General features: G+C 48.5%; 1 protein-coding gene across 1 annotated transcript; it reads left to right on the forward strand.

Moving 5' to 3' along the window:
* NUDC (nuclear distribution C, dynein complex regulator) lies at positions 1-12,941 on the forward strand. The gene is made up of 9 exons (XM_068539242.1): positions 1-197; positions 2,267-2,344; positions 9,262-9,465; positions 9,557-9,622; positions 10,328-10,444; positions 10,518-10,712; positions 11,926-12,009; positions 12,105-12,223; positions 12,674-12,941. Exons 1-9 carry the CDS (start codon positions 117-119, stop codon positions 12,723-12,725), a joined length of 996 nt encoding a protein of 331 aa, XP_068395343.1. The 5' UTR covers positions 1-116; the 3' UTR covers positions 12,726-12,941.

Genomic DNA, 12,941 nt, shown 5'->3' on the forward strand with positions numbered 1-12,941 from the left:
TCCGCTGCGGAAGGCCGAGGACTAGAGCGGTTGGACCGGACCCGACCCTAAGGACCGGAGAGCGCGGGACGCGTGTGCGGAGCTCAGATTTCGGAGCGTAGCTAGCGGTCGGCACGATGGGCGGAGAGCAGGAGGAGGATCGGTTCGACGGCATGTTGCTGGCCATGGCGCAGCAGCACGAGGGCGGCGTGCAGGAGGTAACGGCCCGTGCGGCGTTGGCTCGGCCTGGCCCCCCCGGGGGGCCCCAGCCACGCTCTCTCCGTCCTTCTCTGCCTTCAAGGGCCGAGATACACCCCTGGGCCTCGTGAGCTCTGGGATCCCCCCCACATTCTTACTGCACTCCAGCTTCCGGCCTGGCCTCCTTGCCGCAAGTCTTGCGCTCGTATCAGTCATGGGACCCTGGGGCCCCTCAGTAGTTCCTGTCTTAGCAGCTCCGGCGTCCCTGCACCCGCCCCTGGAAAAGACCCGGAGTCTTGGGATCTCTCCCCGCCCCCCCCTTATTCTCCCACATACTTCTGGCCCCGTTTCTTTTCTGCTGGCCGCTCCCGAAGAGCATCCTTTAGGATGAACTATTCTAGACATTGAGATTTGCATGTACCAAGACTTGGAAGGAGCGGAAGAATGTGTGCGGTGTGTGTGGGGGGGGGGTGGGGGGTGATATTAACACGTGGTCTTTTTAGGGCTTGAATGGGGGAATAGGAGACCTGTGTTCACAATTGTTCTACACCACCTACCAACTTGAGACCGTTCCACGTCTCCAGGCCTCAGTTTCTTTCTTTGAGACAGAGCTACGAATCCTTATTTCCTGTATTTGTAGGAGAGTAGTGTCTTGAAGTGAAGGACAGTGAGGAATTCTCAGTAATCAGGCCTGAACATTCAACAAGTATCTGTTGAGTGATTGATGTGTGCAAGAACATAATTCATGCGTAGTGACCAGACCCAATACCACGTAGTGTATGAAGGATAAAGACCAACTAGTCGAGATTCTGGAGTTGGTTTTTTGAACCATGGAAAGTTCAAAAGGTAGAAAAGCCTATCAAGATCAGTCTTTCTATAAAGAAACTGAAGGAACTTGCCCAAGATCATCCAAAAGGGTCCTGACCTAGAGGGGACCAGAATCCTTAGGCCAGTGTGTGCTTTCCACAGACCATTTCTGATTCTGTGTCTCTCTGGGGACATGTTTTCATGGAGCTTTCCATTCCCATTCTCTCATTTAGGTGCCTGTGGTGACCAAGGACTCCTAAGCCCTTTGAGGTGGGAAGAGTGCTATTAATTTGGAGATGTGAAAGGCTCCCATCCCCCACCCCCCTAAATTGTTGACACAGTTGGATTTGGGAGTGAGTTCATTTTTGAGTGAATTGAAAAAGTGTCTAGAAGCAGGAATTGAAACCATTGAGATAAATTCTAGCGTCAGATTTAGAACCACTCACTTGGGCAAATAAAAGAGCTTAGTTATATGTGCTAATCTTAGGGCACTACTAGGTCTTTTCATTCAGCAAAAATTTTATTGAGCATGTACTCTGAGTCAGATCTGGTGCTAGGCATTGGGGATGTAGACAAAGTCATTGTTCACAGTGCCTGCTTGTGATGAGTTCACTCTCCCGCAGAGGGTCTCTTGCTCTGGGCGAGACACTGCTAAGGACCTCACCTCCATTACCTCCTTTGGTCCTCACAGAGGATCCTCACCTATATCCCTAGAAATAGGCCCTGCTGCTGTTTCTGTTTTATGGAGTTAAGAAACTTTCCCAAGGCCACAGAGCTAATGTATATCAGTCTGATACCCAGACCGATGCTCTTAAACGACTTGGCTACACTGATACCCCAGCCAGAGTTAGTTGGTCTTAACCTTCTTTGAAGTGGCTTCATTTGTTCCCCTCCTTCTAGGTCTGCCCTAGTAACTCAGCCAGTGCCACTCTGGATGGGCTTTTTATTTTGTGGAGAGGAAAGCTGGATCCCAGGTGTTTCAAGCCCTGGATGCAGAGCAGTGTCCGATATCCTCAGGCTGCTTCTAGCACCACAAAAAATGTGAAACACATATACACATGCACACAAGAAATGAGAAATCTGCCTTTCAGGTGATCTAGGTAAGGTTAGGCTAGGCTTCCTGGCAGAAGTGACTAAGTCAGGGCCTGTTTTCTCAGTTGGGAGGCTCGGGGTGAAACAGTCCAGTCCCAAGTTCCCTCCTAGACTAAGGAAGTTAGCTTCTGTGTAGGTGAGGGGCTCCCAATGTGGCATCTCTACAGCTTTGGTCTTTGTCTTCTTTCAGCTCGTGAACACTTTCTTCAGCTTCCTTCGACGCAAAACGGACTTTTTCGTTGGAGGAGAAGAGGGGATGGCAGAGAAGGTGAGTGTTGGGGACCACTGTCCCTTGGGCAGCTCTGTTTCTCCAGAAGAAGAGCTTACTTGGCCTTCCTTTGGCATAATAATAACCTATAGCAGAAGTAAAATGCCAAGGGCAAAGAGTCGGGGAAGGGAAGCAAGCTGTCATTTATTGAAGCCCCTCTCCTTGCCAAGTGCTTTATCTACCCTATCCCCATGGTCCTCTAGAAGTTTGAGAGGGGCAGATGTTACTATCCCCATTTACAAGTGAGGAAATTGGTCTGAGTTTTGGGAGAGCCAGGTTGTCCAAATTTTTGAGCTGAGTTATGGGAGACCCAGGATTGGAGCCAGAGTCTGTTGTAAAAGTGCCTTCTGCCCCTGACACCATGCTTTTTGGTTCCTTTTCCATTGAGGTTTTTTCTAATTACCTAGCTGGGAGATGAGAGTAGGCAAATGTTAGAAATTGAGCTTAGAAGACAGATATAGGAAAACTCAAAGCCGGCTATCCCAGTCTTCCCAGATGCTGTGAGCAAAAGTTCAAGGATTTGAGAATTGCAGGGTTTAAAAAAATTTTTTTTTTAAATTGAAATAGTTGATTTACAATCTTGTGTTAGTTTCAGGTGTACAGAAAAGTGAGTCAGAGATACATATATATATACACATACACACAAACATACAGATATATATATATATATATATATATATATATATATATATATACTTTTTCAGATTCTTTTCCATTATAGGTTATTATAAAATATTGAATATAGTTCCCTGTGCTATACAGTAGGTCCTTGTTTTTTATCTGTTTTATATACAGCAGTGTGTATCTGTTAATCCCAAACTCCTGGATTATCCCTCTTCCCCTTTCCCCTTTGGTAACCATAAGTTTATTTTCTGTGTCCGTGAGTCTATTTCTGTTTTGTAAATAAATTCATTTGTATCATTTTTTAAGATTCCACATATAAGTGATATCATATGATATTTATCTTTCTCTGACTAACTTCACTTAGTGTGATAATCTCTAGGTCCATCCATGGTGTTGCAAATGGCACTATTTCATTCTTTTTTTATGGCTGAGTAATATTCCTCTGTGTGTGTGTGTGTGTGTGTGTGTGTGTGTGTACACCACATATTCTTTATCCATTCATCTGTTGATGGACATCTAGGTTGCTTCCATGTCTTGGCTATTGTAAACAGTTCTGCAATGAACATTGGGATGCATGTATCCTTGAAGACCATGTTTTTCTCCGGATATATGCCCAGGAGTGGGATTGTAGGATCATATGGTAGCTCTATTTTTAGTTTTTTAAGGAACCTCCAAACTGTTCTCCATAGTGGCTGCACCAATTTACATTCCCACCAACAGTGTAGGAGGGTTCCCTTTTCTCCACACCCTCTCCAGCATTTATTATTTGTAGACTTTTTGATGATGGCCATCCTGACTGGTGTGAGGTGATTCCTGAGAATTGTGTTTTGTGGTATGGGTTCTGATACCTTGAACATCTTCTAATTCCTTAGGTTGTGATTATGTTTTTGAAGATTGGTAAATCATGTCACCTCACTGAACCATGATTTTTATAATCTTGATATTTGTTTTCTCTTAAATTTAAGAGACATAATAACAAGAAGGAGATATTTTGCAAACTGCTTTCTGTGGCTTCAGGGTTCTAACAAGCTGAAATGCTTGATAATGTGTCTTGATGGTCTGAGGCTACTCTGTTACAGACACTTTGGCCTGGAGTAGGAGTCCTGGGTTCTTGGTCTAGCTGTGTGGCCTGGTTGATTTCCCACCAATTCTCTGGTCCTTTTAATCTTCACATCTGTAAAATGGAAGAAGGTGGACTCCCTGACCTGTAGGACCCTTTGTGGCTCAAATACTCTTTCTGTATTAGTACTTGCACCTCCCATTTTTCTGTGGGCCAGATGACCTTGTAATATCTGCATTCATTCATTTGTAAACTAATGTTTATTGAGCACTTAACACTTTGCCTGTGTTAGCTACTATGACAAACCCTTCGGGATTATAGAGGTGAATACAGACAATGGTCTTTGTTTTCATGGATCTCACAGTGTAGCCCCCTTACAAACCGCCCCCCCCAAAAAAAAAGACAATGAAGAAGTGACGGGTGTTAGGGCAGAAGTCCTGGGAGCATAAAATGGGGACTAACCTAGGTTGGGGGCTCAAGGAAGACTTGATGAGGAAGAGGTGCCTGAGGTGTGAAGGATGAGTAAGATAGCAGGCAGAAGGGAGAGAGATGAATAATATTGAGAAGTGGTGTCTCAGAGGTGTCACGGGCATGATGGTGTCACTGCTGTGATTGGATGTCTGCTGGTCCCTCTTAGACCTTGCTATGCTCCTTGGCTCTTTGCTCCCTTAGAGTCAGCTCTTTCCCAGGAGGTTGGTCCGACTCTCAGGCAGGCAGAAACCTGTCTAGCCTTCCTGCCTGGTCTCCATTTGTAACACCAGTAACTTTTTTGTATTGGGGACCTACTGTGCACCGGGCCACCAGATGCATCGTTTCCAAGTGCGTTGGTTAAGAACATGTTCTCTGGAGCTAGGCAGATGTGAGTGAATCCTGGTCTCCCCCTCTTCCCGCTTGACAGCTGTGTGGTGGTGGGTGAATCACTTTCTGAGCCTCATTTTTCTTCCCTGGAAAAGGGGATAATCTTTCCCTCACAGGGCTGTTTTAAGGATAAAAACAGGTCATATAGTGTGGCTGGCACATGAGGATACAAGTTCACAGACCCTTTTTTGGACCTCTTGGGGCCAGATGTGTTTTGGGATTTAGAATTCATTGGATTTTAGGAGGGAATACAGTGCATATACTGTACATTACGTACAGTACCCCAGTCCAGGGGTCAGGAGCAGCAGCATGCAATGAAACATTAATATTTCTACAGAGAAATGTGTATCAATATTTATACCAAGTGGGAGATATGACTCCCACTGTAAATGACTGTAAATACCTTCATGCTACAAACTTAGAGAAATAGAAAAATACTTTTAGCTTTTATAGCTTTGGGGCTAGGCATTATGGATTCGGATAAAGCCATAATGATCTAATCAGTATGTTATTGACATAGGAAGAGATGAGTGGACTAGTGAAGCAGAATAGAGAATCCAGAAAAAGTCTAGCACGTATGAGGATTTAAGATGTGTCCAATAAGGTAGGTAATTCAGTTCAGTAGGCAAAGGACGATTTAATAATTCATGCTCCTACAACTGGCTACTGGTAAAAGAACAAAACGTGTACCATACTGTACCATCTGTTTTACTCATATCTAAAAATAAATTGCAGATCAAGAAGAGCTTAGTAAGGAAAGCTGGGAAACTATGTATAACCTTGTGTGGAGGAGACCTTGCAAGGATAGAAACCTGGAAGCTATAGAATAAAAGGTAGCTGTTTGCTTCTTCAAAATAGGACACATGTGTGGCAAAAGAGACGTAATGACATATGAAGTCAGTTGAAAAACAATAGATCTGGAAAAGATGCATTGCAGAGGACAGATAAAATTTAATAGCCAATTTAATATGCAGGTACTCTTGTAAATTGACAAGAAAAGGATAAACAGAAAAATGGGCAATTCCATGAAGAACATGTGAAAAGATGCTTAAATTCAGTAGTAGTCAAGGAAATGCAGGAGAGAGAAACAGTGAGATGCCCTTTTTTTTTTCTGGTCAAACTGACAAAAATATTTTTTTAAGAATTGCTTACAGGGATGTGGAAAAAAGGGTACTCTTCAGACATTGCTGGTAAAAGTGAATTATCATAGCTGTTTAAAAACATTTTATTAGGGCTTCCCTGGTGGCGCAGTGGTTGAAAATCTGCCTGCCAATGCAGGGGACACGGGTTCGAGCCCTGGTCTGGGAAGATCCCACATGCCGCGGAGCAACTAGGCCCGTGAGGCACAATTACTGAGCCTGCGCGTCTGGAGCTTGTGCTCCGCAACAAGAGAGGCCACAACAGTGAGAGGCCCGCGCACCGCGATGCAGAGTGGCCCCCGCTTGCCGCAACTGAAGAAAGCCCTTGCACAGAAACGAAGACCCGACACAGCCAAAAGTAAATAAATAAAGAAATAAATAAATAAAAATAAAGGAATTCCTTAAAAAAAAAAACAAAACTTTTTATTATAAAAGATGCTCAACTAATCATTAGAGAAAGTCAAATCAAAATCACAATGAGATGTCATCACCTCACACCCATTAGGATGGCTTCTATCAAAAACCCCAGAAAACACCAAGTGTTGGCAAGGATGTGGAGAAATTGGAACTCTGGTGCACTGTTGGTGGGAATGTAAAATGGTGCAGCTGCTGTGGAAAACTGTATGGCAGTTCCTCAAAAAATTAAAAATAGAACTATCATATGATCCAGCAATCCCACTTCTAGGTGACTACCCCCCAAAATTGAGAGCAGGGTCTTGAAGAGAGATTTGTACACCCATAGCAACACTGATCATGATAGCGAAGAAGTGGAAGCAACCCAAGCGTTCATTGATGGATGAATAAACAAAATGTCATATATACACATAATATAATATTATTCAGCCTTTTAAAGGAAGACAGATAAGAGCACATATTGAATGATTCCATTTATATGAAGTTCTAGAACAGGAGTGTGTCTTCTCCCTCAGATGTGTCCCCCCACCCTATGGTCAGGTTCAGGACCTCATGCCTTTGGGTTTAGCTTAAATTTCCCTCTGGGGTCTCCCGGCCAGGCGGTGGGAACCACCCTTTGCTCCCCTGTCGCCCAGCCTAGGTCAGGGAGCGCTGTGTTCAGGTATGCCCACTGAGCAGTCGGGGGCTGTCTTTTAGAACTGGCCCAGCCCTCCTCACTGCTTCCCCACTCTGCTGGTCTGTGGTTCCCAAAGATGTGTCCAGTGACAGAAGCTTGGCTCTGACAGCCTGCCAGTTGGTACTCCTGCCTAGGCTACACACTCCCAGGGGTCTCTACCTGGGGCTGGGCCTGGGTAAAGCTGGTGGGAGGAGACTAGGAGGAGGAGGTCAGAGGCTGCTGTGATTGGCCTTGACTGTGCCTGGTGGTTCAGCTCTGCCCTCATCTAACCTCCAGGAGCTAGGAAAGAACAGGACGAATGGGACATAACATGATTCACTGGAGCGGGAAGAGGGGATGGCCCCACTCCCGCCTCCCCTTGGCCACTCATTGGCAAATGGCTTGAGTTCAAGGTCCTGATTAGGGACTTGGGACCAAGGCCCTGTGGTGGAACAGCCTCTGCTGGCGTAATTGTGCCATGACTGATCCCTTCTGTTGACAGCAGAATGGCCTTCAGGTGGCTCATTTCTTTCTTATACACACCTCACTTTGTTAACCCATTTGGTTTGGGGGTTCTTTTGGTACCCTTTAAACTTGAAGAGCGTGGAGCTACTGCAGTGTGGCGTGAGGTTGGAGGTGTGAGGGTAAGAGGAGGAACTGGCCTCAAATGAATGAGAGGCCACAGGGCATTTGGCAGAACCCTAGATCTGGGAGCCCATGGCTGACTCCAGTGACCCTGAGCCCACGTGATTCCCCTCAGCTCTTGCAGATCCCTTTCTCCCTCCAGCTATGGTTCAGAGATTCTTGAAAGATGGTTTGTTGACCACTGATCATGTGGTGGGTGCCCTGTGAGGCCTCCTGCAGGTGTGTGGGTTGACACAGAGTTGGGTAAATTCCTGAGCCTGCCAAAGGTGAAGAGGTGAAATTCAAGAGACGCTTGAGCTGGTCCTGGAGGATGAGTAGGAGTTTGCCAGGCAACCTGGGAGTAGGGGCAAGGACACTCTAGGCAAAGAATAGCTATGTAAGACTGCTTTTAGAAATAATAAGATAGAAGCACAGAGAGATGACCTCAGGGTCACACAGGTAGGAGTAGACCACGATCTCAAATGTAGGTGTGACTCTCACGTATGCACGAGAATTGGCCAGGAGGGCTTGTTAAAAATACAGATTGCTGGGCCATATCCCCAGAATTTCTGATGCAGTAGGTCTAGAGTGGGGCCTGGGATTTAGCATTTCTAACAAATTCTGGGTGACGCTGTTGCCGTGGGTCAGGGGAGCCCACTCTGAGAGCTGCTGGTGTAAAACATGAGGTAGAACCATTTCTCCCATTGTATTTTCATAGCAGAGAAGGTGCTTCTCCCCACCCTCCACCAGCTCACACTGAGTTAGCCTCAGCCAGGTGACACATGTCATGAGAGCTGATGAAACTGGGGCTTAGAAAGTGTCAAAGTTGTTTACTTGTTCAAGGCCACAGAACCAGACAGGTGGCAACAGTATTGGGGTTGCTCTTGGGCAGCAGGAGGACCAGCTAGCAGGATGTGTGTTGGAAGCATCCTGGGAAGGTTTCATGGGAGAGGCAGGATTTGAAATGGATAGCTTGCAGGCTGAGGAGAGGAGGAGACTACCTTTTCCCTCAAGAAAGGTCTCTCTGGCCTGAGAGCTGGGGAAAAGCTTCTCAGAGGGGCTGAGGCTGGAGTTCTGCTTCTAACAGCTTCACTCCATAATGAAGGACTTTTCAGAGCACTTATCATTTGGTCTGCACAACATCCCTGTGAGGTAGGGACTCATCCTTGCTGATAAGGAATCTGAAGCTCTTAACAGGTTAAGTAATTTGCCAAAAATACAATAGCTAGTGCCTGACAAAGCCTGGATTAGAATTCAGGTTGTCCAACTTCAGTGTTGGGTCTTAGTCCCTGGACTGCCTTGTTTTTTTTTTTTTTTTTTTTTTTTAAAGTGGTCGCTGTTTATTGAAGCAGATTCTTTGCAGGTATTCTTATTACAACTCAATGATATAGGTGTGTATTAAATGCCATTTTGTAGATGTGGAAACTGAGGTTCTGAGTGCAATGCCTTGCCCAGGCACTCAGCAAATAGAGATAGGACTAGCCTCACGTCTTGGGACATGTCCCGTCCCCTGATGCCTCATTGCCTTCTCTTTCTTCCTCAGCTTATCACACAGACCTTCAACCACCACAACCAGCTGGCACAGAAGGTCAGGCGGGAGAAGAGAGCTCGGCAGGAGACTGAGCGGCGGGAGAAAGTGGAGCGGGCAGCCAGGCTGGCCAAAGAGGCCAAGTCAGAGACCTCTGGGCCCCAGATCAAGGAACTGACTGATGAGGAGGCCGAGAGGCTGCAGCTGGAAATTGACCAAGTAGGAGTGGGCTTCTCTCCCCTGCCCCCCTGATCCCCATTGGCACTAGAAGTGGGTACCCTCTTGCCAAATGTTTTGCCCTTTGCCACAGAAAAAAGATGCAGAGAATCATGAAGCCCAGCTCAAGAATGGCAGTCTCGGCTCACCAGGGAAGCAGGTGAGATGGACTGGGGCTGCTCAGGACTAGCAGGGGGCTTGGAACTTCCGGGGACTCTTCATCCTTTCCCTTTCTCTGGAAAGCCTTCCCCTTCCCCACCCCGCCCCTCCTTAGCTTTGGGAATCCTCCCCATACTTCAAGATTCCACATTGGACCAAAGTGGGTTAAAAAAAAAAAACAAAACCCACTGGCTTTAAGCCTTGGCAGGAAAGCCCAAGAGCCGGGGAGGGCAGTGCCTGTACAGGCACCATTTGGGTGGGCTGGGGTCCGTGGGCCCAGCCTGGCCCTTCATGGTGGATTGCTCTGACACACCTGGGGCATGTTCCCCTCAGGGCTCCTCCCATTGACCTGAGTCCAGCTTCCCAAATAATCCTTGGGGCACTCATTTGGCTTTGCAGAGGTTCTGGTCTGAGACTAGGGTCTCAACCTTACAGACACAGAAAAAGGAAGTTGATCATTTGTCAGCTGGGTGGGTCCCATGGGTCCATCTCTGACTGTCACCGTCCCCCAGCTGTCACATGGTCTAGCAATCTGAGCTCCTCTCAGGCAGAGATCAGAACAGGTTTTACCTCTGGCTCCTAGTGGGCCGTGGACTGGGCAGGGACCAGGTCTGTACTGTTCTGTGGCTGTATGCCCTGGGCCTGGCCCAGTGGGGTTCAGTCTGGGTCTGTCAGGTAAGTAGCCGAGCACCCCAACTGTGAGCAGGAGGCTGAGGAGGAGGAGGAGGAGGACGAGAAGGACAAAGGGAAGCTGAAGCCCAATTTCGGCAATGGGGCGGACCTGCCCAATTACCGCTGGACCCAGACCCTGTCGGAGCTGGACGTGAGTGCAGGGGCTGGGGCGGAGGTGAGGGAGCCAGCCTGGGGCCTCTCCTGACTGCTCCTGCCCCATGCAGCTGGCAGTGCCCTTCCACGTGAACTTCCGGCTGAAGGGGAAGGACATGGTGGTGGACATCCAGCGGAGGCGCCTCCGGGTGGGGCTCAAGGGGCAGCCGGCGATCGTGGACGGGGACCTTTACAACGAGGTGAAGGTGGAGGAGAGCTCGTGGCTCATCGAGGACGGCAAGGTGGTGACGGTGCATCTGGAGAAGGTGCGAGAAGCCCCGCCTCCTGGCCTGTGTTGTGACTTAGGGAGAGGGGGCTGCTCATGAACTCGGAGACCGTGCTGGGGGCCTGATGGACATACCTTTTTTAATCCCCACAACAAGATTTTTAAAGTAGGTCTGTCTAGTTTTAGACTCAGGAAAAGGGTAGCTCAGAGATTTGCCCAGGCTTTTGCCTCTAGGAGGAGGTGGAGTTGGGATCGGAACTGTCCTTAGTACCAAAGCCTTTTCCTTTCCATTAGGTTTGTACATGCATTCAATTCAACAAATACTTGAACACCTACTACGTGCCAGAGACTTCTAAGCGCTGGAGAGAGAACAGTGAACAACACGTAGAAAACTGTGCCCTGAGGAAGCCTACGTTCCCTCCCTTACACCCTCAGAGAGCTGGGATTACAGACACCAGTAAATGAATGTGGTCTCTGTAAAGTGCTAGGGGTCCAAGGAAAGCGTCCCATGGCACATACCACCTGACCCAGCCTACCTGACTGGCCTTGGCTGCCTCTGTGCCCTTGCACTTGCATTTCCTCCCACCTGGAATGTCCTTCCCTGGTTTTTAATGTGGTTTACTGCATGTCCTTAAAGGCCTAGCCCATCCATGTATTGCTCTGACCTCTCCCTCCACGCTGGATGAATATCTCCCTCTGTACTTTTTTTTTTTGTATACATTTATTTTATTTATTTATTTTTTGGCTGCGCTGGGTCTTTGTTGCTGCACATGGGCTTTCTCTAGTTGCGGCCAGTGGGGGTTACTCTTCGTTGCAGTGCGCGGGCTTCTCATTGTGGTGGCTTCTCTTGTTGCGGAGCATGGGCTCTAGGCGCCCGGGCTTCAGTAGTTGCGGTGCATGGGCTTAGTTGCTCCGCGGCATGTGGGATCTTCCCGGACCAGGGATCGAACCCGTGTCCTCTGCATTGGCAGGTGGATTCTTAACCACTGTGCCACCAGGGAAGTCCTCCCTCTGTACTTTATTCTTTCCGTTATCATGCTGATTTGTGACTGTCTCCGTGTCTGTCTCCCCCAGCCACTGTGGAGGGCAGAGGTCTTGTTCATTTGCACCCTAGGTCCCAGTACAGGCCTTCTCAGGTCCCCAGTGCAGGATGTGGATGGGAGAGAGTTTGGTTCTGGAAGGGTTGGGTGGTGGTTCCCAGGGCACAGAGCAAGCCACCACCCATCCCCCGGTGGTCCTCCTCTTCCTCTCAGATCAACAAGATGGAGTGGTGGAGCCGTTTGGTGTCCAGTGACCCCGAGATCAATACCAAGAAGATCAACCCTGAGAACTCCAAGGTGAGCCCTGGCTGGCTGGAGGAGCTTCGGTTGGGAGGTGAGGGGCCTAGGTGTCCCCAGAGCTTCACCCATCCCTGTCACTGCCTGCCCCCCAGCTGTCAGACCTGGACAGTGAGACCCGCAGCATGGTGGAGAAGATGATGTACGACCAGAGACAGAAGTCCATGGGGCTGCCCACCTCAGATGAGCAGAAGAAACAGGAGATTCTGAAGAAGTGAGCAACTGAGAGATGGGGGTTTGGGGAAGGTGTCTGGGGCTTGGACCTGGGTGACAGCAACGAGTGTGTACTGAGCAGAACACAGGAGCTGCCCTGCCCCTTCCAGGATGAGCCAGCCAAGTTTGTGGCTTTATAGCCTTGGCTTGCCTCCCCTAATCACTTGCTGAGGTCATCTTGAGGGCAAGGCCACCTCAGGGTAGGAAGGGGTAACAGGCGGTCATTGTCACCGACAGAAAAACAGTGCCAGTGTTGGCACCTCAGCTTCCAGCCTCAGGTCCTCAAATGGGCCTTAAAGAGAGTCCCTGGGGCCCCACTCCTGCCTGGCCTGGCTCCAAGTTGCTCAGGAGTTCTAAAGAGATTAGACTTCATGTGGGGAGCTAAGAGAAAGGGACTAATTTGGGGGAGAGGGATGGCCTGTTTCACCTTCTTCCTACTTTCCCTCCCCAGGTTCATGGATCAGCATCCAGAGATGGATTTTTCCAAGGCCAAGTTCAACTAGCCCCTGTGTTGGCCCCCCTGAACCCTTGGGGCTGAGCTCCCAGCTACCCACCTTCCTTTCCCACCCTTCCCTGGGACTTGTGGGCCTCAGGGCTGGGGCAGGCATGGGGCTGGCCCACACACAGGTCTAAGGGCATCATGGGAGAAGGGCTGGGGCCTTGGGGGTGTCTTGTCCTCCCATTTGGCCTGCTGTTACACATTAAAACTATTTACCCAA

The sequence above is a fragment of the Eschrichtius robustus genome, chromosome 3, assembly GCF_028021215.1.
Source record: "Eschrichtius robustus isolate mEscRob2 chromosome 3, mEscRob2.pri, whole genome shotgun sequence".
Lineage (NCBI taxonomy): Eukaryota > Metazoa > Chordata > Mammalia > Artiodactyla > Eschrichtiidae > Eschrichtius > Eschrichtius robustus.

What these genes read in the sequence shown, in the direction of transcription:
- NUDC (XM_068539242.1), top strand. Translation starts at nt 117, where the DNA reads ATGGGCGGAGAGCAGGAGGAGGATCGGTTCGACGGCATGTTGCTGGCC. An exon ending in TGCAGCTGGAAATTGACCAA is followed by an intron (nt 9,466 to 9,556) that starts GTAGGAGTGGGC and finishes CCTTTGCCACAG; the next exon opens with AAAAAAGATGCAGAGAATCA. An exon ending in TGACGGTGCATCTGGAGAAG is followed by an intron (nt 10,713 to 11,925) that starts GTGCGAGAAGCC and finishes TCTTCCTCTCAG; the next exon opens with ATCAACAAGATGGAGTGGTG.